The 24,558-nt window shown below is 40.6% G+C and overlaps 1 protein-coding gene across 1 annotated transcript in view; it reads right to left on the bottom strand.

Moving 5' to 3' along the window:
• The window catches only part of LOC128699918 (uncharacterized), a 321,982-nt gene that overhangs the window by 37,095 nt on the left and 260,329 nt on the right, over positions 1-24,558 (bottom strand). Inside the window, exon 11 of the mRNA XM_070102480.1 lies at positions 24,393-24,542. Within this exon, the coding sequence (XP_069958581.1) occupies positions 24,393-24,542 (150 nt within the window). The remainder of the gene's footprint in view (positions 1-24,392; positions 24,543-24,558) is intronic.

The following is a 24,558-nucleotide window of genomic DNA, read 5'->3' as shown; positions in this document are numbered from 1 at the left end:
AGATTCTGAAGAGAAGTTGCAGAGATTGGTGGATGAATTTGGTAGGGTGTGCAAAAGAAGAAAATTAAAAGTGAATACAAGAAAGAGTAAGGTTATGAGGATAACAAAAAGATTAGGTGATGAAAGATTGGATATCAGATTGGAGGGAGAGAGTATGGAGGAGGTGAATGTATTCAGATATTTGGGAGTGGACGTGTCAGCGGATGGGTCTGTGAAAGATGAGGTGAATCATAGAATTGATGAGGGGAAAAGGGTGAGCGGTGCACTTAGGAGTCTGTGGAGACAAAGAACTTTGTCCTTGGAGGCAAAGAGGGGAATGTTTAAGAGTATAGTTTTACCAACGCTCTTATATGGGTGTGAAGCATGGGTGATGAATGTTGCAGCGAGGAGAAGGCTGGAGGCAGTGTAGGTGTCATGTCTGAGGGCAATGTGTGGTGTGAATATAATGCAGAGAATTCGTAGTTTGGAAGTTAGGAGGAGGTGCGGGATTACCAAAACTGTTGTCCAGAGGGCTGAGGAAGGGTTGTTGAGGTGGTTCGGACATGTAGAGAGAATGGAGCGAAACAGAATGACTTTAAGAGTGTATCAGTCTGTAGTGGAAGGAAGGCGGGGTAGGGGTCGGCCTAAGAAAGGCTGGAGGGAGGGGTTAAATGAGGTTTTGTGTGCAAGGGGCTTGAACTTCCAGCGGGCATTCGTGAGCGTGTTTTCTGGCAAGACAGTGATGGAGTGAATGATGGTGAAAGTTTTTCTTTTTCGGGCCACCCTGCCTTGGTGGAAATCGGCCAGTGTGTTAATAATAATAAAAAAATAATAATGTACTACATAATAATAATTTAACAATAGGCGGCTTCAAAAGGCCGTCATTAGATGGCACTGTTTACCACAACAAAGAGGGAGCGCTTGTGGCCGCCTCCACCTGTTACATAACGACATATTTTATTCATTCTCGAATATGTATCATGTTTCTATGTTACTTATACTGTTTATTATTTCATATTAGATGAACTGTGATAGATAAATAAGCCATAGAGTTGATAGCAAAATATTCAAGTAGTATTTTGTCCTGTCTCCAGACAAACTCTCGTTGTTCGCCACCGCCGCCACATATACATGTATAATGACATTTTATTCATTCTAGAGTAGGTAGTAGGTTGGTAGACAGCAACCACCCAGGGAAGTACTACCGTCCTGCCAGATGACTGTGAAACAGAAACCTGTAACTGTTTTGCATGATGGTAGGATTGCTGTTTTCTTTTTCTGTCTCATAAACACGCTAGATAACAGGGATATCTTGCTACTCCTACTTACACTTTAGTCACACTTCACAGACACGCACATGCATATATATATACATACATCTAGGTTTTTCTCCTTTTTCTAATTTGCTCTTGTTCTTCTTTATTTCTTCTATTGTCCATGGGGAAGTGGAAAAGAATCTTTCCTCCGTAAGCCATGCGCGTCGTATGAGGCGACTAAAATGCCGGGAGCAATGGGCTAGTAACCCCTTCTCCTGTAGACATTTACTAAAAAAGAGAAGAAGAAAAAGTTTATAAAACTGGGATGCTTAAATGTGCGTGGATGTAGTGCGGATGACAAGAAACAGATGATTGCTGATGTTATGAATGAAAAGAAGTTGGATGTACTGGCCCTAAGCGAAACAAAGCTGAAGGGGGTAGGGGAGTTTCAGTGGGGGAAAATAAATGGGATTAAATCTGGAGTATCTGAGAGAGTTAGAGCAAAGGAAGGGGTAGCAGTAATGTTGAATGATCAGTTATGGAAGGAGAAAAGAGAATATGAATGTGTAAATTCAAGAATTATGTGGATTAAAGTAAAGGTTGGATGCGAGAAGTGGGTCATAATAAGCGTGTATGCACCTGGAGAAGAGAGGAATGCAGAGGAGAGAGAGAGATTTTGGGAGATGTTAAGTGAATGTATAGGAGCCTTTGAACCAAGTGAGAGAGTAATTGTGGTAGGGGACATGAATGCTAAAGTAGGAGAAACTTTTAGAGAGGGTGTGGTAGGTAAGTTTGGGGTGCCAGGTGTAAATGATAATGGGAGCCCTTTGATTGAACTTTGTATAGAAAGGGGTTTAGTTATAGGTAATACATATTTTAAGAAAAAGAGGATAAATAAGTATACAAGATATGATGTAGGGCGAAATGACAGTAGTTTGTTGGATTATGTATTGGTAGATAAAAGACTGTTGAGTAGACTTCAGGATGTACATGTTTATAGAGGGGCCACAGATATATCAGATCACTTTCTAGTTGTAGCTACACTGAGAGTAAAAGGTAGATGGGATACAAGGAGAATAGAAGTATCAGGGAAGAGAGAGGTGAAGGTTTATAAACTAAAAGAAGAGGCAGTTAGGGTAAGATATAAACAGCTATTGGAGGATAGATGGGCTAATGAGAGCATAGGCTATGGGGTCGAAGAGGTATGGGGTAGGTTTAAAAATGTAGTGTTAGAGTGTTCAGCAGAAGTTTGTGGTTACAGGAAAGTGGGTGCGGGAGGGAAGAGGAGCGATTGGTGGAATGATGATGTAAAGAGAGTAGCAAGGGAGAAAAAGTTAGCATATGAGAAGTTTTTACAAAGTACAAGTGATGCAAGGAGGGAAGAGTATATGGAGAAAAAGAGAGAGGTTAAGAGAGTGGTGAAGCAATGTAAAAAGAGAGCAAATGAGAGAGTGGGTGAGATGTTATCAACAAATTTTGTTGAAAATAAGAAAAAGTTTTGGAGTGAGATTAACAAGTTAAGAAAGCCTAGAGAACAAATGGATTTGTCAGTTAAAAATAGGAGAGGAGAGTTATTAAATGGAGAGTTAGAGGTATTGGGAAGATGGAGGGAATATTTTGAGGAATTGTTAACCCTTTGACTGTCGCAACCCCCAATCCTGAGGTGTCTCCTGGTGTCGCAAAATTTAAAAAAAAAAAAAAAATTATTTTTTCTTATGAAATGATAATCTTTTCCCGATTGTAATGACACCAAAAAAACGAAATTTGATGGAAAACTGACGGAATTATGCTCTCGCGAAGTTGGCGACCTCGGCGCTGTTTACAAATCGGCGATTTCGCCCACTTTGAGCCCTATTTTCGGCTAATTCCATTGTTCCAGTCGCCCAAACTCATAGCTATTTCTTTAGAACTTCATTTTTTTCTATTGATTGAGTACAAGAAACTGCCCATTTACTGATTTCAACTACCTAATAAAGTGGTCAGAAATTTGCAATTTGGCCAATTTCACGAAAACTAAAAAATATGACAATTTCAAAATAAGGTCCAGAATGAACAATGCAAACATTCCAGGCTCTAAAATAACGTTTTCTTTGTTCATCAGTCACGTCTCCAGGCCCCTCTGATATTACTCTTGCTTTCTATTTTGAATTTTTATTCAAACAAAAAATATTAGACTTACTATTATGCAGACTACTGCAATGCTGTAATAACTGTATAAATAACATCAACCCATTCATGACTGCATATTAGAATGGCTAGTTGGACATTTATTGGACAATGGCATCATTTGTTTACTTTTGAACATTGGCAAAAATCAAACATTTCCCCTACTTTGAGCTCCATTTCTAGGTTCTTTTTATAGTAAAATCAATCAAAAACACCTCTATTTCTGTAATATGTTTTCCATTCTATCAAATGAGACCAAGAAAACGAGAATACAACCATAAATACTATACGAAAATAGACCACAAAGTTGGCATTTTAATTAAAAAAAAAAACGGTCGGAGTTTTTTTTTTCTCATTATGCACTGCGTGCTCCAGGATTTTTTTTATATGGTGCACACTGACCACACAGACCCATTCTCTCACATGTGGGCCTACCAGCTTTCTCCTGCTTGATTTGAAGCCGCTAGAATTTATGAGTATATATACGTCAAACACGGCACCTCGTAAAACGTATATATACGGCCGCGACAGTCAAAGGGTTAAATGTTGATGAAGATAGGGAAGCTGTGATTTCGTGTATAGGACAAGGAGGAATAACATCTTGTAGGAGTGAGGAAGAGCCAGTTGTGAGTGCGGGGGAAGTTCGTGAGGCAGTAGGTAAAATGAAAGTGGGTAAGGCAGCCGGGATTGATGGGATAAAGATAGAAATGTTAAAAGCAGGTGGGGATATAGTTTTGGAGTGGTTGGTGCAATTATTTAATAAATGTATGGAAGAGGGTAAGGTACCTAGTGATTGGCAGAGAGCATGCATAGTTCCTTTGTATAAAGGCAAAGTGGATAAAAGAGAGTGTAAAAATTATAGGGGGATAAGTCTGCTGAGTATACCTGGTAAAGTGTATGGTAGAGTTATTATTGAAAGAATTAAGAGTAAGACGGAGAATAGGATAGCAGATGAACAAGGAGGCTTTAGGAAAGGTAGGGGGTGTGTGGACCAGGTGTTTACAGCGAAACATATAAGTGAACAGTATTTAGATAAGGCTAAAGAGGTCTTTGTGGCATTTATGGATTTTGGAAAAGGCGTATGACAGGGTGGATAGGGGGGCAATGTTGCAGATGTTGCAAGTGTATGGTGTAGGAAGCAGGTTACTGAAAGCAGTGAAGAGTTTTTACGAGGATAGTGAGGCTCAAGTTAGAGTATGTAGGAAAGAGGGAAATTTTTTCCCAGTAAAAGTAGGCCTTAGACAAGGATGTGTGATGTCACCGTGGTTGTTTAATATATTTATAGATGGGGTTGTAAGAGAAGTAAATGCGAGGGTCTTGGCAAGAGGCGTGGAGTTAAAAGATAAAGAATCACACACAAAGTGGGAGTTGTCACAGCTGCTCTTTGCTGATGACACTGTGCTCTTGGGAGATTCTGAAGAGAAGTTGCAGAGATTGGTGGATAAATTTGGTAGGGTGTGCAAAAGAAGAAAATTAAAGGTGAATACAGGAAAGAGTAAGGTTATGAGGATAACAAAAAGATTAGGTGATGAAAGATTGAATACAGTGGACCCCCGCATACTGTACACATCGCATACCATTCAATCCGCATACCGCTCGCCTTTATCGCAAAAATTTTGCCTCGCATACCGCCCAAAAACTCGCTCACCGCTCTTCGTCCGAGACGCGTCCAATGTGCGCCCTTAGCCAGCCTCACATGTGCCGCCGGTGGCATTGTTTACCAGCCAGCCTCCGCGGTAACATCCAAGCATACAATCGGAACATTTTGTATTATTACAGTGTTTTTGGTGATTTATCTAGAAAATAAGTGACCATGGGCCCCAAGAAAGCTTCTAGTGCCAACCCTACAGCAATAAGGGTGAGAATTACTATAGAGATGAAGAAAGAGATCATTGATAAGTATGAAAGTGGAGTGCGTGTCTCCGAGCTGGCCAGGTTGTATAATAAACCCCAATCAACCATCGCTACTATTGGTGGTACAGCTGCTGCTGCTGCTGTAGTACCGTCTGCTGCTGCTGTAGCATCGTCTGCTGCTGCTGTAGCATCATCTGCTGCTGCTGTAGCATCGTCTGCTGCTGCTGTAGCACTGTCAGCTGCTGCTGCTGTTGTACCACCGTCAGCTGCTGCTGCTGCTGCTGTAGTACCGTCTGCTGCTGCTGTAGTACCGTCTGCTGCTGCTGTAGCATCGTCTGCTGCTGTTGTAGCACTGTCAGCTGCTGCTGCTGCTGCTGTAGCACCGTTGTTGGTGTGGCTTATTGAGAATACCAAGAAACAATTAACCCCAGAGGATTTGCCACCCAGGATAACCCAAAAAAGTCAGTGTCATCAAAGACTGTCTAACTTATTTCCATTGGGGTCCTTAACCCTTTGAGGGTCGACAGGCCCTCTCCGAAACTCGTTCTCAGGGTCGGCCAAATTTAAAAAAAAAAAAAAATTATTTTCTCTTATGAAAAGATAGAGAATCTTTTCCCGATCATAACGACACCAAAAGTTTGAAATTTGATAGAAAACTTACGGAATTATGCTCTCGCAAAGTTAGCGGTCTCGGCGATGTTTACGGATCGGCGATTTTGCCCACTTTGAGCCCCATTTTCGGCCAATTTCACTGTACTAGTCGACAAAAAACATGAATATTTCGCTAGAACTCCATTTTTTCTATCGAATGGGTGCAAGAAACCACCCATTTATAAATTCAACTATCCAGTACAGTGGTGAGAATTTAGCAATTTTGCCAATTTCACACAAATTTCAAAAGATGCCAATTTCGGAATAGGGTCCAGAATAAACAAGAAAGACATTCCTGGCACTAAAATGACATTTCCTCTAGTCATTAGTCACGTCTCAAGGCCCCTCTTATATTCTTTTGCTTTCCACTTTGAATTTTTATTCTCACAAAAAATATAAGATTTACTGTTATGCAGACTACTGCATTAGTGTAAAAAATGGTATAAATATTATTGGTGCACTTGTGAAAGAATATTAGACTCACCAGTTGACGTGTATTGCACGCTTGGCACGATTTGTTTACTTTTGAAGTTTGGTAAAAATCGAACATTTCTGCTACTTTGAGCTCAATTTCAAGGCACCTTTCATTGTAAAACCAGTCAAAATCATCTCAATTTCAGTAATATGTCTTCCATTCTATAAAATGAGACCAAGAAAACTAGAATACAACAATAAATACTATACGAAAATACACTGCAAAGTCGCTGATTTATTAAAAAAAAATGGAAAAAGTTTTTTTTTTCTCATTATGCACCGTTTGCTGCAGGATTTTTTTTAGACTGTGCACACTGACCACATAGACCCATTCTTTCATATGAAGGCCTACCAGCTTTCTCCCACTAGATTTGAGGTCGCTAGAATTTATGAGTACTAGTACGTCAAAAACCCCTACGCGTAAGACGTACTAGTACGACGAAAACCCTCAAAGGGTTAATCTTGTCTCCCAGGATGCAACCCACACCAGTCGACTAACACCCAGGTGAACAGGGAAAAATGCCTGGAACTAGTGCTCATATTGGTGAATTTAAAGCCAGCAAAGGTTGGTTTGAGAGATTTAAGAATCGTAGTGGCATACACAGTGTGATAAGGCCTGTTCTGGAAGAAAATGCCAAACAGGACCTACAGTACTCAGGAGGAAAAGGCACTCCCAGGACACAGTGTCTCATCAGTCATTGCTGCATCTTCAATAAAGGTAACTGTCATTTATTCTTCATTAAGTAGAGTAGTACATGCACAATATATATTGTGCATGTACTACTCTACTATTGTGCATGTATCCTTCTCTTTGTGTGTAGGAAAATGTATATTTCATGTGGTAAAAATTTTTTTTTCATACTTTTGGGTGTCTTGCACGGATTAATTTGATTTCCATTATTTCTTATGGGGAAAATTCATTCGCATACCGATCATTTCGCATAACAATCAGCCCTTTTGCATGGATTAAAGTCGCTATGCGGGGGTCCACTGTATCAGATTGGAGGGAGAGAGTATGGAGGAGGTGAATGTATTCAGATATTTGGGAGTGGACGTGTCAGCGGATGGGTCTATGAAAGATGAGGTGAATCATAGAATTGATGAGGGGAAAAGAGTGAGTGGTGCACTTAGGAGTCTGTGGAGACAAAGAACTTTGTCCTTGGAGACAAAGAGGGGAATGTATGAGAGTATAGTTTTACCAACGCTCTTATATGGGTGTGAGGCATGGGTGATGAATGTTGCAGCGAGGAGAAGGCTGGAGGCAGTGGAGATGTCATGTCTGAGGGCAATGTGTGGTGTGAATATAATGCAGAGAATTCGTAGTTTGGAAGTTAGGAGGAGGTGCAGGATTACCAAAACTGTTGTCCAGAGGGCTGAGGAAGGGTTGTTGAGGTGGTTCGGACATGTAGAGAGAATGGAGCGAAACAGAATGACTTCAAGAGTGTATCAGTCTGTAGTGGAAGGAAGGCGGGGTAGGGGTCGGCCTAGGAAAGGTTGGAGAGAGGGGGTAAAGGAGGTTTTGTGTGCGAGGGGCTTGGACTTCCAGCAGGCATGCGTGAGCGTGTTTGATAGGAGTGAATGGAGACAAATGGTTTTTAATACTTGACGTGCTGTTGGAGCGTGAGCAAAGTAACATTTATGAAGGGGTTCAGGGAAACTGACAGGCCGGACTTGAGTCCTGGAGATGGGAAGTACAGTGCCTGCACTCTGAAGGAGGGGTGTTAATGTTGCAGTTTAAAAACTGTAGTGTAAAGCACCCTTCTGGCAAGACAGTGATGGAGTGAATGATGGTGAAAGTTTTTCTTTTTCGGGCCACCCTGCCTTGGTGGGAATCGGCCAGTGTGATAATAATAATAATAATAGAGTATATATCAGGTTTCTATGTTATTTATATTTTTTGTTATGTCATTTTAGATGAACTTTGATAGAGAAATAAGCCGTAGAGTTTAGGATAACAAAATATTCAAGCAGTATTTTGTCCTGTCTCCAGACAAACTCTCGTCAGTCGCCGCCGCCGCCACATATACAGTGGACCCCCGCATAACGATTACCTCTGAATGTGACCAATTATGTAAGTGTATTTATGTAAGTGCGTTTGTACGTGTATGTTTGGGGGTCTGAAATGAACTAATCTACTTCACAATATTCCTTATGGGAATAAATTCGGTCAGTACTGGCACCTGAACATACTTATGGAGTGAAAAAATATCGTTAACCGGGGGTCCACTGTATAATGACATTTTATTCATTCTAGAGTATATATCAGGTTTCTATGTTATTTATATTGTTTGTTATATCATATTAGATGAACTGTGGTAGATAAATAAGCTGTATACACGATATTAGCGAAATTTTTCAAGAAGTATTTTGTCCTGTTTCCAGACAAACTCTCGTCCACCACCGACACCGCCCATACCACTACATGAATTACATATTTTATTCATTTTAGAATATATATCAGGTTTCTATGTTATTTATATTTATATTGTTAGATGTTATTTATATTCTTAGATGTTATTTATATTGTTAGATGAAGTGAGATAGATAAATAAGCCGTAGAGTTGATATTAGCGAAATTACTGAAGTACAGAATTCCAGTGGAATGGATTAATTATTTGCATTTCAATTAATTTAAATGAGGAAAATTGACTCTGCAAACGAGCAAGGTCATGGAATGCATTAAACTCGCAAGTAGAGGTTCCACTGTACTAAAAGTGTTATAAATGGCGGAAAGGTGACATAAAAACAATATCAAAGATGGGTGACACAAACCCACTACCATTATAGTATGCTCCTCTCTCAGCAATGAATTAGTTTAGCGACTTGGTCTTAGGAATGGAACTTGGTCAATAAGTGAGGAGAGGCTGTATTATAAGCAGATAACCACCAGAAACTCCTATTACTACATTATTTATGCAGAACAAATGGATTTGTCAGTTAAAAATAGGAGAGGAGAGTTATTAAATGGAGAGTTAGAGGTATTGGGAAGATGGAGGGAATATTTTGAGGAATTGTTAAATGTTGATGAAGATAGGGAAGCTGTGATTTCGTGTATAGGGCAAGGAGGAATAACATCTTGTAGGAGTGAGGAAGAGCCAGTTGTGAGTGTGGGGGAAGTTCGTGAGGCAGTAGGTAAAATGAAAGGGGGTAAGGCAGCCGGGATTGATGGGATAAAGATAGAAATGTTAAAAGCAGGTGGGGATATAGTTTTGGAGTGGTTGGTGCAATTATTTAATAAATGTATGGAAGAGGGTAAGGTACCTAGGGATTGGCAGAGAGCATGCATAGTTCCTTTGTATAAAGGCAAAGGGGATAAAAGAGAGTGCAAAAATTATAGGGGGATAAGTCTGTTGAGTGTACCTGGTAAAGTGTATGGTAGAGTTATAATTGAAAGAATTAAGAGTAAGACGGAGAATAGGATAGCAGATGAACAAGGAGGCTTTAGGAAAGGTAGGGGGTGTGTGGACCAGGTGTTTACAGTGAAACATATAAGTGAACAGTATTTAGATAAGGCTAAAGAGGTCTTTGTGGCATTTATGGATTTGGAAAAGGCGTATGACAGGGTGGATAGGGGGGCAATGTGGCAGATGTTGCAAGTATATGGTGTAGGAGGTAGGTTACTGAAAGCAGTGAAGAGTTTTTACGAGGATAGTGAGGCTCAAGTTAGAGTATGTAGGAAAGAGGGAAATTTTTTCCCAGTAAAAGTAGGCCTTAGACAAGGATGTGTGATGTCACCTTGGTTGTTTAATATATTTATAGATGGGGTTGTAAGAGAAGTAAATGTGAGGGTCTTGGCAAGAGGCGTGGAGTTAAAAGATAAAGAATCACACACAAAGTGGGAGTTGTCACAGCTGCTCTTTGCTGATGACACTGTGCTCTTGGGAGATTCTGAAGAGAAGCTGCAGAGATTGGTGGATGAATTTGGTAGGGTGTGCAAAAGAAGAAAATTAAAGGTGAATACAGGAAAGAGTAAGGTTATGAGGATAACAAAAAGATTAGGTGATGAAAGATTGAATATCAGATTGGAGGGAGAGAGTATGGAGGAGGTGAACGTATTCAGATATTTGGGAGTGGACGTGTCAGCGGATGGGTCTATGAAAGATGAGGTGAATCATAGAATTGATGAGGGAAAAAGAGTGAGTGGTGCACTTAGGAGTCTGTGGAGACAAAGAACTTTGTCCTTGGAGGCAAAGAGGGGAATGTATGAGAGTATAGTTTTACCAACGCTCTTATATGGGTGTGAAGCATGGGTGATGAATGTTGCAGCGAGGAGAAGGCTGGAGGCAGTGGAGATGTCATGTCTGAGGGCAATGTGTGGTGTGAATATAATGCAGAGAATTCGTAGTTTGGAAGTTAGGAGGAGGTGCGGGATTACCAAAACTGTTGTCCAGAGGGCTGAGGAAGGGTTGTTGAGGTGGTTCGGACATGTAGAGAGAATGGAGCGAAACAGAATGACTTCAAGAGTGTATCAGTCTGTAGTGGAAGGAAGGCGGGGTAGGGGTCGGCCTAGGAAGGGTTGGAGGGAGGGGGTAAAGGAGGTTTTGTGTGCGAGGGGCTTGGACTTCCAGCAGGCATGCGTGAGCGTGTTTGATAGGAGTGAATGGAGACAAATGGTTTTTAATACTTGACGTGCTGTTGGAGTGTGAGCAAAGTAACATTTATGAAGGGATTCAGGGAAACCGGCAGGCCGGACTTGAGTCCTGGAGATGGGAAGTACAGTGCCTGCACTCTGAAGGAGGGGTGTTAATGTTGCAGTTTAAAAACTGTAGTGTAAAGCACCCTTCTGGCAAGACAGTGATGGAGTGAATGATGGTGAAAGTTTTTCTTTTTCGGGCCACCCTGCCTTGGTGGGAATCGGCCAGTGTGATAATAAAAAAAAAAAAAAAATAAATGTTACACAGTACAATATGTCCCTGTCTTACAATCAACAGTTACACTAAGTGGCAGTTACAATCAGGGATTTTTCAAACCAATTAGTTTTCTTTTATGAACGTTGATCTGCTGATACATTACAAATAATCTTATAAAATATATTCTGGTAACTATTTTCCTTTATCTCACCCACTCCAACTCCTTTATCTCACCCACTCCAACTCCTTTATCTCACCCACTCCAACTCCTTTATCTCACCCACTCCAACTCCTTTATCTCACCCACTCCAACTCCTTTATCTCACCCACTCCAACTCCTTTATCTCACCCACTCCAACTCCTTTATCTCACCCACTCCAACTCCTTTATCTCACCCACTCCAACTCCTTTATCTCACCCACTCCAACTCCTTTATCTCACCCACTCCAACTCCTTTATCTCACCCACTCCAACTCCTTTATCTCACCCACTCCAACTCCTTTATCTCACCCACTCCAACTCCTTTTCCTTTCAAGGTAAATTTTAACCCTTTGACTGTTTTGATCATATTTATACGTCTTACTTGCCACTGTTTCGGATGTATTAATACGTGTAAATTTTAGCGGCTTCAAATCAAGCAGGAGAAAGCTGGTAGGCCCACATGTGAGAGAATGGGTCTGTGTGGTCAGTGTGCACCACATAAAAAAAATCCTGCAGCACACAGTGCATAATGAGAAAAAAAAACTCTGACCGCTTTTTTAGATTAAAACGCCGACTTAGAGGTGTATTTTCGTATAATATTTATCGTTGTATTCTCATTTTCATGGTCTCACGTGAGAAACTGGAAAACATATTACAGAAACTGAGATGGTTTTGATTAGTTTCACGATGAAAACGACCTTGAAATTGAGCTCAAATTAGCGGATATGTTCGACTTTTCCCAATGTTCAAGAGTAAGCAAATCACACCACACGTCCAGTACACGTCAACTGGGGAGTCTAATATTCTTTCACTAGTGCACTGATATTATTTATACCATTTTTTACAATAATGCAGTAGTCTGCATAACAGTAAATTCTGTATTTTTTGTATGAATAAAAAATAAAAATAGAAAGCAATAGTAATATAAGAGGGGCCTAGAGACATGACTAATAAACAGAGGATATGTTATTTTAGTGCCAAGAATGTCTACATCGTTATTCTGGAGCCTATTTTGAAATTGGCATCTGAAATTGGCCAAATTGCCAATTTCTGACCACTGTATTGGGTAGTTCAAATCGGTAAATGGACGGTTTCTTGTACTCAACTGATAGAAAAAATGGAGTTCTAAAGAAACAGCTATGAGTTTGGTCAACTGGAACAATGGAATTGGCCAAAAACAGGGTTCAAAGTCGGCAAAATTGCCGATGCGTATATGTCGCCAAGACCGCTAACTTTGCGGGAGCGTAATTCCGTGAGTTTTCGACCAAATTTCATACTTTTGGTGTCATTACCATCGGGAAAAGATTCTCTATCATTTAATAAGAAAAAATAATTTTTTTTTTCCAAAAATTTTGCGACATAGAATGACAGTTTCAAAAAGAAGCTTGCGACAGTCAAAGGGTTAAAGAAGAAAAAGGCACAATATCGTGACTGGAACAATACACAAAAATAACGGCACACAGGAGAGAGGAGCTTTTGACAATGTTTTGGTCTGATTTGGACTATTTACAAAGTCACATTAAAAGAAAACAAATAGGAAGCCAGTATAAGTGGAGGGCTAGCTGTATAGGGCTAGCTATATAGGACAAGAAAGAATAACATCTTGTAGGAGTGAGAAGGAGCAAGTTGTGAGTGTGGGGGAAGTTCGTGAGGCAGTGGGTAGAATGAAAGGGGGTAAAGCAGCTGTTAAAAGCAGGTGGGGATATAGTTTTGGAATGGCTGGTGCTTTTATTTAATAAATGTATGAAATTATTTATTTTTTTTTTTATTATCACACCGGCCGATTCCCACCAAGGCAGGGTGGCCCGAAAAAGAAAAACTTTCACCATCATTCACTCCATCACTGTCTTGCCAGAAGGGTGCTTTACACTACAGTTTTTAAACTGCAACATTAACACCCCTCCTTCAGAGTGCAGGCACTGTACTTCCCATCTCCAGGACTCAAGTCCGGCCTGCCGGTTTCCCTGAATCCCTTCATAAATGTTACTTTGCTCACACTCCAACAGCACGTCAAGTATTAAAAACCATTTGTCTCCATTCACTCCTATCAAACACGCTCACGCATGCCTGCTGGAAGTCCAAGCCCCTCGCACACAAAACCTCCTTTACCCCCTCCCTCCAACCCTTCCTAGGCCGACCCCTACCCCGCCTTCCTTCCACTACAGACTGATACACTCTTGAAGTCATTCTGTTTCGCTCCATTCTCTCTACATGTCCGAACCACCTCAACAACCCTTCCTCAGCCCTCTGGACAACAGTTTTGGTAATCCCGCACCTCCTCCTAACTTCCAAACTACGAATTCTCTGCATTATATTCACACCACACATTGCCCTCAGACATGACATCTCCACTGCCTCCAGCCTTCTCCTCGCTGCAACATTCATCACCCACGCTTCACACCCATATAAGAGCGTTGGTAAAACTATACTCTCATACATTCCCCTCTTTGCCTCCAAGGACAAAGTTCTTTGTCTCCACAGACTCCTAAGTGCACCACTCACTCTTTTTCCCTCATCAATTCTATGATTCACCTCATCTTTCATAGACCCATCCGCTGACACGTCCACTCCCAAATATCTGAATACGTTCACCTCCTCCATACTCTCTCCCTCCAATCTGATATTCAATCTTTCATCACCTAATCTTTTTGTTATCCTCATAACCTTACTCTTTCCTGTATTCACCTTTAATTTTCTTCTTTTGCACACCCTACCAAATTCATCCACCAATCTCTGCAACTTCTCTTCAGAATCTCCCAAGAGCACAGTGTCATCAGCAAAGAGCAGCTGTGACAACTCCCACTTTGTGTGTGATTCTTTATCTTTTAACTCCACGCCTCTTGCCAAGACCCTCGCATTTACTTCTCTTACAACCCCATCTATAAATATATTAAACAACCACGGTGACATCACACATCCTTGTCTAAGGCCTACTTTTACTGGGAAAAAATTTCCTTCTTTCCTACATACTCTAACTTGAGCCTCACTATCCTCGTAAAAACTCTTCACTGCTTTCAGTAACCTACCTCCTACACCATACACTTGCAACATCTGCCACATTGCCCCCCTATCCACCCTGTCATACGCCTTTTCCAAATCCATAAATGCCACAAAGACCTCTTTAGCCTTATCTAAATACTGTTCACTTATATGTTTCACTGTAAACACCTGGTCCACACACCCCCTACCTTTCCTAAAGCCTCCTTGTTCATCTGCTATCCTATTCTCCGTCTTACTCTCAATTCTTTCAATTATAACTCTACCATACACTTTACCAGGTACACTCAACAGACTTATCCCCCTATAATTTTTGCACTCTCTTTTATCCCCTTTGCCTTTATACAAAGGAACTATGCATGCTCTCTGCCAATCCCTAGGTACCTTACCCTCTTCCATACATTTATTAAATAATTGCACCAACCACTCCAAAACTATATCCCCACCTGCTTTTAACATTTCTATCTTTATCCCATCAATCCCGGCTGCCTTACCCCCTTTCATTTTGCCTACTGCCTCACGAACTTCCCCCACACTCACAACTGGCTCTTCCTCACTCCTACAAGATGTTATTCCTCCTTGCCCTATACACGAAATCACAGCTTCCCTATCTTCATCAACATTTAACAATTCCTCAAAATATTCCTTCCATCTTCCCAATACCTCTAACTCTCCATTTAATAACTCTCCTCTCCTATTTTTAACTGACAAATCCATTTGTTCTCTAGGCTTTCTTAACTTGTTAATCTCACTCCAAAACTTTTTCTTATTTTCAACGAAATTTGTTGATAACATCTCACCCACTCTCTCATTTGCTCTCTTTTTACATTGCTTCACCACTCTCTTAACTTCTCTCTTTTTCTCCATATACTCTTCCCTCCTTGCATCACTTCTACTTTGTAAAAACTTCTCATATGCTAACTTTTCCTCCCTTACTACTCTCTTTACATCATCATTCCACCAATCGCTCCTCTTCCCTCCTGCACCCACTTTCCTGTAACCACAAACTTCTGCTGAACACTCTAACACTACATTTTTAAACCTACCCCATACCTCTTCGACCCCATTGCCTATGCTCTCATTAGCCCATCTATCCTCCAATAGCTGTTTATATCTTACCCTAACTGCCTCCTCTTTTAGTTTATAAACCTTCACCTCTCTCTTCCCTGATGCTTCTATTCTCCTTGTATCCCATCTACCTTTTACTCTCAGTGTAGCTACAACTAGAAAGTGATCTGATATATCTGTGGCCCCTCTATAAACATGTACATCCTGAAGTCTACTCAACAGTCTTTTATCTACCAATACATAATCCAACAAACTACTGTCATTTCGCCCTACATCATATCGTGTATACTTATTTATCCTCTTTTTCTTAAAATATGTATTACCTATAACTAAACCCCTTTCTATACAAAGTTCAATCAAAGGGCTCCCATTATCATTTACACCTGGCACCCCAAACTTACCTACCACACCCTCTCTAAAAGTTTCTCCTACTTTAGCATTCAAGTCCCCTACCACAATTACTCTCTCACTTGGTTCAAAGGCTCCTATACATTCACTTAACATCTCCCAAAATCTCTCTCTCTCCTCTGCATTCCTCTCTTCTCCAGGTGCATACACGCTTATTATGACCCACTTCTCGCATCCAACCTTTACTTTAATCCACATAATTCTTGAATTTACACATTCATATTCTCTTTTCTCCTTCCATAACTGATCATTTAACATTACTGCTACCCCTTCCTTTGCTCTAACTCTCTCAGATACTCCAGATTTAATCCCATTTATTTCCCCCCACTGAAACTCTCCTACCCCCTTCAGCTTTGTTTCGCTTAGGGCCAGGACATCCAACTTCTTTTCATTCATAACATCAGCAATCATCTGTTTCTTGTCATCTGCACTACATCCACGCACATTTAAGCAACCCAGTTTTATAAAGTTTTTCTTCTTCTCTTTTTTAGTAATTGTATACAGGAGAAGGGGTTACTAGCCCATTGCTCCCGGCATTTTAGTCGCCTCATACGACACGCATGGCTTACGGAGGAAAGATTCTTTTCCACTTCCCCATGGACAATAGAAGAAATAAAAAAGAACAAGAGCTATTTAGAAAAAGGAGAAAAACCTAGATGTATGTATATATATATATGCATGTGCGTGTCTGTGAAGTGTGACCAAAGTGTAAGTAGGAGTAGCAAGATATCCCTGTTATCTTAGCGTGTTTATGAGACAGAAAAAGAAACCAGCAATCCTACCATCATGCAAAACAGTTACAGGTTTTTGTTTCACAGTCATCTGGCAGGACGGTAGTACTTCCCTGGGTGGTTGCTGTCTACCAATCTATGAAAGATGGTTTTATTTAATAAATGTATGGAAGAGGGTAAGGTACCTAGGGATTGGCAGAGAGCATGCGTAGTTCCTTTGTTTAAAGGCAAAGGGGACAAAAGAGAACGTAAAAATTATAGGGGAATAAGTCTGTTGAATATACCTGGTAAAGTGTATGGTAGAGTTATTATTGAAAGAATTAAAATTAAGATGGAGAGTAGGATAGCAGATGAACAAGGAGGCTTTTGGAAGGGTAGAGGGTGTGTAGACCAAGTGTTTACAGTGAAACATATAGGTGAACAATATGTAGATAAAGGTAAAGGGGTTTTTGTGGCATTTAGGATTTGGAAAAGGCATATAACAGGGTGGATAGAGAAGTAATGTGGCAGATGTTGCAAGTGCATGGAATAGGAGGTAGGTTATTGACAGCAGTGAAAAGTTTTTATGAGGATAGTGAGGCTCAGGTTAGAGTATGTAGGAGAGAGGGAGATTATTTCTCAGTACAAGTAGGCCTTAGACAAGGATGTGTGATGTCACCATGGTTGTTTAATAAATTTATAGATGGGGTTGTAAGAGAAGTGAATGCTTGGGTGCTGGCAAGAGGTTTGGGGTTAAAAGATAAAGAATCTAACACATAGTGGGAGTTGTCACAGTTGCTCTTTGCTGATGACACTGCTTTTGGGAAATTCTGAAGAAAAGTTGCAGAGGTTGGTGGATGAGTTTGGTAGGCTATGTAAAAGAAGAAAATTGAAAGTAAATATAGGAATAACAAAAAAATTAGGTAATGAAAGATTGGACATCAGATTGGAGGGAGAGAGTATGGAGGAGGTGAATGTATTCAGATAGTTAGGAGTGGACATGTCAGCAGATGGGTCTATGAAAGATGAGATGAATCATAGAACTGATGAGGGGAAAAAGGTGAGTGGTGCACTGAGGAGTCTGTGGAGACAAAGAACTTTGTCCATGGAAACAAAGACGGGATTGTATGAGAATATAGTTATGCCAACACTCTTATGTGGATGTGAAGCATGGGTGGTGAATGCTGCAACAAGGAGCAGGCTGGAGGCAGTGGAGATGTTGTGTCTGAGGGCAAATTGTGGTGTGAATATAATGCAGAGAATTTGTAGGTTGGAAATTAGGAGGTGCAGGATTACCAAAACTATTATCCAGAGGGCTGAGGAGGGGTTGTTGAGGTGGTTCAGACACGTAGAGATGTTGGAACAAAATAGAATGATTTTGAGTGTATAAATCTGTAGTGAAGGGAAAGCAGGGTAGAGGTTGGCCTAGGAAAGGTTGGAGGGAGGGGGTAAAGGAGGTTTTGTGTGCAAGGGGCTTGGACTTTGAGCAAGCATGAGTGAGCATGTTAGATAGGGGCGAATGGAGACAAATGGTTTATAGGACCTGATGTGCTGTTTGAGTGTGAGCAGGGTAACATTTATGAGGGGAATCAGGGAAACCGGCAGGCTGGACTTGAGTCCCGGAGAAGGGAGGTACAGTGCCTACACTCTGAAGGAGGGGTGTTAACGTTGCAGTTTTATAACCGTAGTGAAAGCACACCTCTGGCAAGACAGTTATGGAGCGAATGATGGTGAAAGTTTTTCTTTTTCGGGCCACCCTACCTTCTTGGGAAATGGCTGATGTGTTAATAAAAAAAATATATGCTTCACTGGAAACACTTGATCTACACATCCCCTAAAGCCCTCCTTGCTCATCTGCAATCCCATTCTCTGTCTTACCTCTAATTCTTTCAATAATAACCCTTCCATACACTTTACGTGGTATACTCAGTAAACTTATTTCCTTATAATTTTTACAATCTCTTTTGTCTCTGCCAATCCCTTGGGACCTTTCATACATTTATTAAACAAAAACATCAACCACTGCAACACTATATCCCCCCTGCTTTTAACATTTCTCTCATGATAACGTCGGTTCCAGAGGCTTTACCCCCTTTCATTCTATGTAATGCCTCACGCAACTCCCCCACACTCATATCTTGCTCTTCTTCAATTTTAAAAGATGTTATACCTCCCTGGCCAGTGCATGAAATTACTGCCTCTCTTTCTTCATCGACATTTAAAAGTTCCTCAATATATTCCACCAACTACCCAATACCTCCAGCTCCCCATCTACTAAACTCCACTACTCTGTTTTTAACTGACAAATACATTCATTCCCTAGGCTTTCTTAACTTGTTTATCTCCAAAATTTTTTCTTATTCTCAGCAAAATTTCTTGATAGTGCCTCTCCCACTCTATCATTTGCTCTCCTTTTGCATTCTCTTCACCTTTCTTTTGCTCTCCATATACTCTTCTTAAATCACTTCTTTCTTTCTTTCAACACACTGGCCGTATCCCACCGAGGCGGGGTGGCCCAAAAGGAAAAACGAAAGTTTCTCCTTTCACATTTAGTAATATATACAGAAGAAGGGGTTACTAGCCCCTTGCTCCCGGCATTTTAGTCGCCTCTTACAACATGCATGGCTTACAGAGGAAGAATTCTGTTCCACTTTCCCATGGAGATAGGAGGAAATAAACAAGAACAAGAACTAGAAAGAAAATAGAAGAAAACCCAGAGGGGTGTGTATATATATGCTTGTACATGTATGTGTAGTGTGACCTAAGTGTAAGTAGAAGTAGCAAGATGAACCTGAAATCTTGCATGTTTATGAGACAGAAAAAAGGACACCAGCAATCCTACCATCATGTAAAACAATTACAGGCTTTCGTTTTACACTCACTTAAATCACTTCTGCTTTGTAAAAACCTCTCATAAGCTACCTTTTTTCTCTTTTATTGCACTCTTTACCTCATTCCACTAATCACTCCTCTTTCCTCCTGCACTCCCCCTCCTATAGCCACAAACTTCTGTCCCACATTCTAATACTGCATTTTTAAAACTCTTCAACCCCCCCCACTACCCATACTTGCACTAGCCCACCTTTCTGTCAATAGTTGCTTATATCTCACCCTAACTTCCTCCTCTCTTAGTTTATAAACTTTCACCTCTCACTTACTGTTGCCATTTTTCCTTTCTCCCATCTACCTCTTACTCTAACTGTAGCTACAACTAGATAATGATCCAATGTATCCATTGCCCCTCTATAAATATGACCATCCTGAAGCCTACCCATCAATCTTTTGTCCACAAATACATAATCTAACAAACTACTTTCATTACATGCTATATCATATTTTGTATACAGCCTCTCCTCACCGAATGATGGAGGTCCATTCCTAAAATCACCTCAGTAAACAAATTCCGTCACTAAGTGAGGAGCATACTATAATGGTAATGGGTTTGTGTCAACTATCTTTGATATTCTTTAATGTCACTTTTGCACCATTTATAACATTTCTGGTATATATTTTTTAGATGCTTATATAGTAGTATACTGTATATTGTAATAAACAGAATAGAGGAAATCAGCTCTAATATACATTATTTAGGCATGCATACTGGTCAGAGAGCCCATCATAAGTCCGAGGCATCGGTAAATGAGTACAGTGGTCCCTCGCTTTTCGTAGTTCTCGGCAATCGTAAATTTCGCCAATCATAGGGGTATTTTCGTATAAACATGGACTCGCTTTTCATAGGTTGACTCGCGAATCGTAGTTCGTCTGGGACGCGTACCCACAGCGTGAGCCGTGGCGGCAGCCAGTCTGGCATTGTTTACCAGTGAGCGAAAGTCCCCTCACGTGCTCCAGCGAAATATTTCATAATATTCCATTTATTTTAGTGCTTGCAAGTACTAAATAACTACCATGGCTCCAAAGAAAGCTCCTAGTGCCAAGCCTGTGGTAAAGAAGGTGAGAAATACGATTGAAAATTGTGGCCAGATTGTGTCGACAAAAGGGATTTTGAAGAGTTTGGGACTGACCCTGATGAGCCTATGTCTGTTGTAAAATCAATTGTGGCACTGGAGAGTTCCATGGGGTTGGATGTGAGTTTGGAGGATGTGGAAGAATTGATGGAAGACCACAACGAAGAGCTCACCACTGAGGAGCTGCAAGAGCTTCAGCAGGAAGAGCAACAGATCGCAGCTCAGAATCTTGCTGCAGAGGAGGAGGAAGAGAGATGGAAGAAAGTGCCTTCTTCAGAAATTAAAGAGATTTTTACTATGCGGGGTAAGATAGAAAGCTTTATGGAGAAACATCACCCTAACAAGGTTGTTGCAAGCCATGTTGGCAACATGTACAGTGACAAAGTCTTGGGCCATTCTAGGGAAGTGTTAAAGAGATGCCAGAAACAGAGCTCTCTCCACAGTTAATTTGCGAGACAGGACTCCAGCGACTCTCAAGGTGGTCCTAGTGGCATTAAGAAACAGAGAAGACAAGCAACCCCAGAAAAGCAATTGGTTCCTGAGGTGTTGCTGGAAGAGGATTCCCCTTCCAAACTACAAACAATCCACTCTCCTCCTCCAGTCTCCCATACACTAAGAAGAGTCTCCAATAAAGGTAAGTGTTATGCTGTTAATGTTTCATCATTTCCCATTGTATTGTTTATGTACTACATGTATACTTCATGTAAAAAAAAATTTTTGTTTTAATACTTCTGGGTGTCAGGAACGGATTAATTGTATTTACATTATTTCTTATGGGGAAAATTGATTCGCAAATCGTAAATTTCGTTTATAGTAGCTCCTCCAGGAATGGATTAATTACGAAAAACGAGGGACTACTGTACGTTGCTAAGTGAGGAGAGGGTTTAAATAATTATCCTCTTTTTCATAAAATATGTACAGTGGACCCTCGGTTATCGGTCGTTCTGCTTATCAGCCAACTCAGTTATTGGCTGGTTTTTCGGCTCCTGGTTATCAGCCGTTATTTCACTTATCGGCCATATGGTACGCATCAATCTGCTGCCGCCAGCCACAAGTGCGTCAGTCTGACTTTGTCTCTGGGCGAGTGAGGAAGCTTCTGCTCATTCGTCCAAACATTTCGCTATAATTCATTGATTTTCGTGGTTATTGATTAAGTGTGACTGGGAAATAAGTAACCATGGCCTCAAAGAAAGCTCCTAGTAAAATTCTTTTGGTAAAAAAAGTGAGAAACACAGTGGAATTTAAGAAAGAAGTTGCTGAAAAGTATGAGAGTGGTGTACAGGTGCTAGAACTTGCCAAGATGTATGGGAAAAACAAATCAGCAATCACTTCTATTCTGGCAAAGAAAGAACAAATTAAGGAAGCTGATATGGCAAAAGGAGTAACTGTGCCAACCAAACAAAGGTCACCGATAATGGAAGATATGCAGAAGTTATTGGTTTTGTGGATCACCTAAAAACAATTAGTGGGAGATAGTGTTGCAGAGTCGATTTGTGAGAAGGCAAGGCAGTTGCATGCGGATCTTGTAAAGAAAATGCCTGGAACAAGTGCTGCTGTCAGTGAATTTAGGGCCAGCAAAGGCTGGTTTGAGAGATTTAAGAAGAATAGTGGCATACACAGCGTTGTAAGCATGGAGAGGCTGCAAGTTCTGACAAATGTGCGGCTGAAAAATCTGTGCAGGAATTCAAGGGATGCGTAGAGGCTGAAAGATTCCTCCCCCAACAAGTGTTCAATTGTGATGAAACAGGCCTCTATTGGAAGAAAATGCCAGAGAGGACCTACATTACTCAGGAGGAAAAAGCACTGCCATGACACAATCCTATGAAACACAGGCTTACTCTTTTGTTCTGTGCTAATGCTAGTGGAGATTTCAGAGTGAAGCCTTTACTGGTGCATCACTTTGAAAATCCCCGAGTGTTTAAGAAAAACAATGCTGTCAAGAATAGATTGTGTGTGATGTGGAAAGCTAATAATAAGGCATGGGTCACAAGGCAAATTTTCAAAGAGTGGGTCAATCATGTGTTTGGCCCAGTGTGAAAAAATACCTCCTGGAAAAGAAATTGCCACTTAAGTGCCTCCTGGTACTGGACAATGTTCCTGCTCATCCTCCAGACTTGGAAGACCAATTGTTTAGGGATTTCCATTTTATAACAGTGAAGTTCTTGCCTCCTAACACCACTCCCATCATCCAGCCCATGGATCAGCAGGTCATTTTCTAACTTGAAAAAACTCTACACAAAAGCAGTGTTTCAAAGGTATTTTGAAGTGACCTTGGACATTCATTTGACCCTAAGAGAGTTTTGGAGGAATCACTCCAGTATCCTCCATTGAGGGAGTGACTTCCAGAACTTTGAACTCTGCTTGGAGAAAATTGTGGCCAGATTATGTCCAAGAGAAGGATTTTAAAGGGTTTGGGGGTGACCCTACACCTGCTGTGCAATCTACTGTGGAAGTCCATGGGGTTGGATGTGAGTGGCGAGGATGTGGAAGAGTTGGTGGAGTACCACAGGGAAGAGCTAACCACTGAAGAGTTGCAAGACCTTCAACTGGAACAGCAACAGATTGCAGCTGAAGAAATTGCTTCAGAGGAGGAGGAAGAGAGAGGGGACAAGGTGCCTTTTTCAGTGATTAAGGACAGGTGTGCAAGTGGAATGAGGTGCAAAGTTTTGTTGAAAAGTATCACCCTGACCAAGCTGATACAAGCTATATCTGCAACATGTTCAGTGACAAACTTTGTCCCACTTTAGGGAAATCTTAGAGATGCCAGAAACAGAGCTCTCTGAACAGTTATTCTGTGTGACAGGGGTCCAGTGACTCTCAAGCTGGTCCTAGTGGCATTAAAAGACAAAGAAAGGAAGTAACCTCCAAAGAGGGACTTGTTACCTGAAGTCCTTATGGAGGGGGATTCTCCTTCCAAACAATAACCCCAACAAGAGTCGACAATAAAGGTATGTAATAGTGATTTAATTGTTCATGTATTTATTTTATTTAGGTCTCATTGTTTTGTGTATGTAAAACTATAATTAATCTTCAAAAAATGTATTTTTTGTTAATATTTTTGGTTGTCTGGAACGGATTAACTGTATTTACATTAATTCTTATGGGAAATATTATTTCGGTTTTCGACCATTTCGGTTTTAGGCCGACCTTCTGGAACAGATTACAGTCGATAACCGAGGGTCCACTGTATTACTTATTACCAAACCTCTTTCTACACATAGTTCAATTAATGGCTCCCTATTTTCATTTACCCCTGGCACCCCAAATTTACCTACTACTCCCTCTACAACATTTTAACCCACTTTAGCATTGAGATTCCCAACCACAAGTACCTCTCACTTGGTTCAAAACTCCCCACACACTCACTCAATATTTCCCAAAATTTCTCTCTCCTCCTACACCTCTCTCTTCTCCAGGTGCATAAACACTTACTATAACCCACTTTTCACATCCAACCTTTATTTTACTCCACATAATCCTTGAATTTATACATTTATATTCCTTCTTTACCTGCCGTAACTTATCCTTCAACATTATTGCTACTCCATCCCTAGCTCTAACTCTATTAGAAACAAAAATTTAAATTAATTTGCCTTTGCAATATGCATTTAAACTTCTCACTGTGTCCCTCATTGACAGAGTTTGAGCACTCATTCAAAACAATTATAATTGCTTGTCATGACTGTTACTAAAAAGTACAAATCTGAAAGCATGATTAATATAAAATTAATTTATTATGTCTAAAGAAAACAGAGCACTTCACTAAAAATCTACATATACAAAATGGAGAAAACAAAAGACAAATTAATTTACCAGACATATCATGAGTTTTGACAATAAAATTGAACTGAATCATAAGCTCCTCCAAGTCGAACTTCTGGATTTCCTTGTCCATTTTCTCCGGTCGTTGTGGGGGAGGTGGTGGGAGTACTGGCGGAGGTGATGGAGCAATAGGCAAATCATCTGCAATTAATTACAA

The sequence above is a fragment of the Cherax quadricarinatus genome, chromosome 81 (assembly GCF_038502225.1).
Source record: "Cherax quadricarinatus isolate ZL_2023a chromosome 81, ASM3850222v1, whole genome shotgun sequence".
Classification (NCBI taxonomy): domain Eukaryota; kingdom Metazoa; phylum Arthropoda; class Malacostraca; order Decapoda; family Parastacidae; genus Cherax; species Cherax quadricarinatus.
This window is presented reverse-complemented; position numbering and strand designations above follow the sequence as displayed.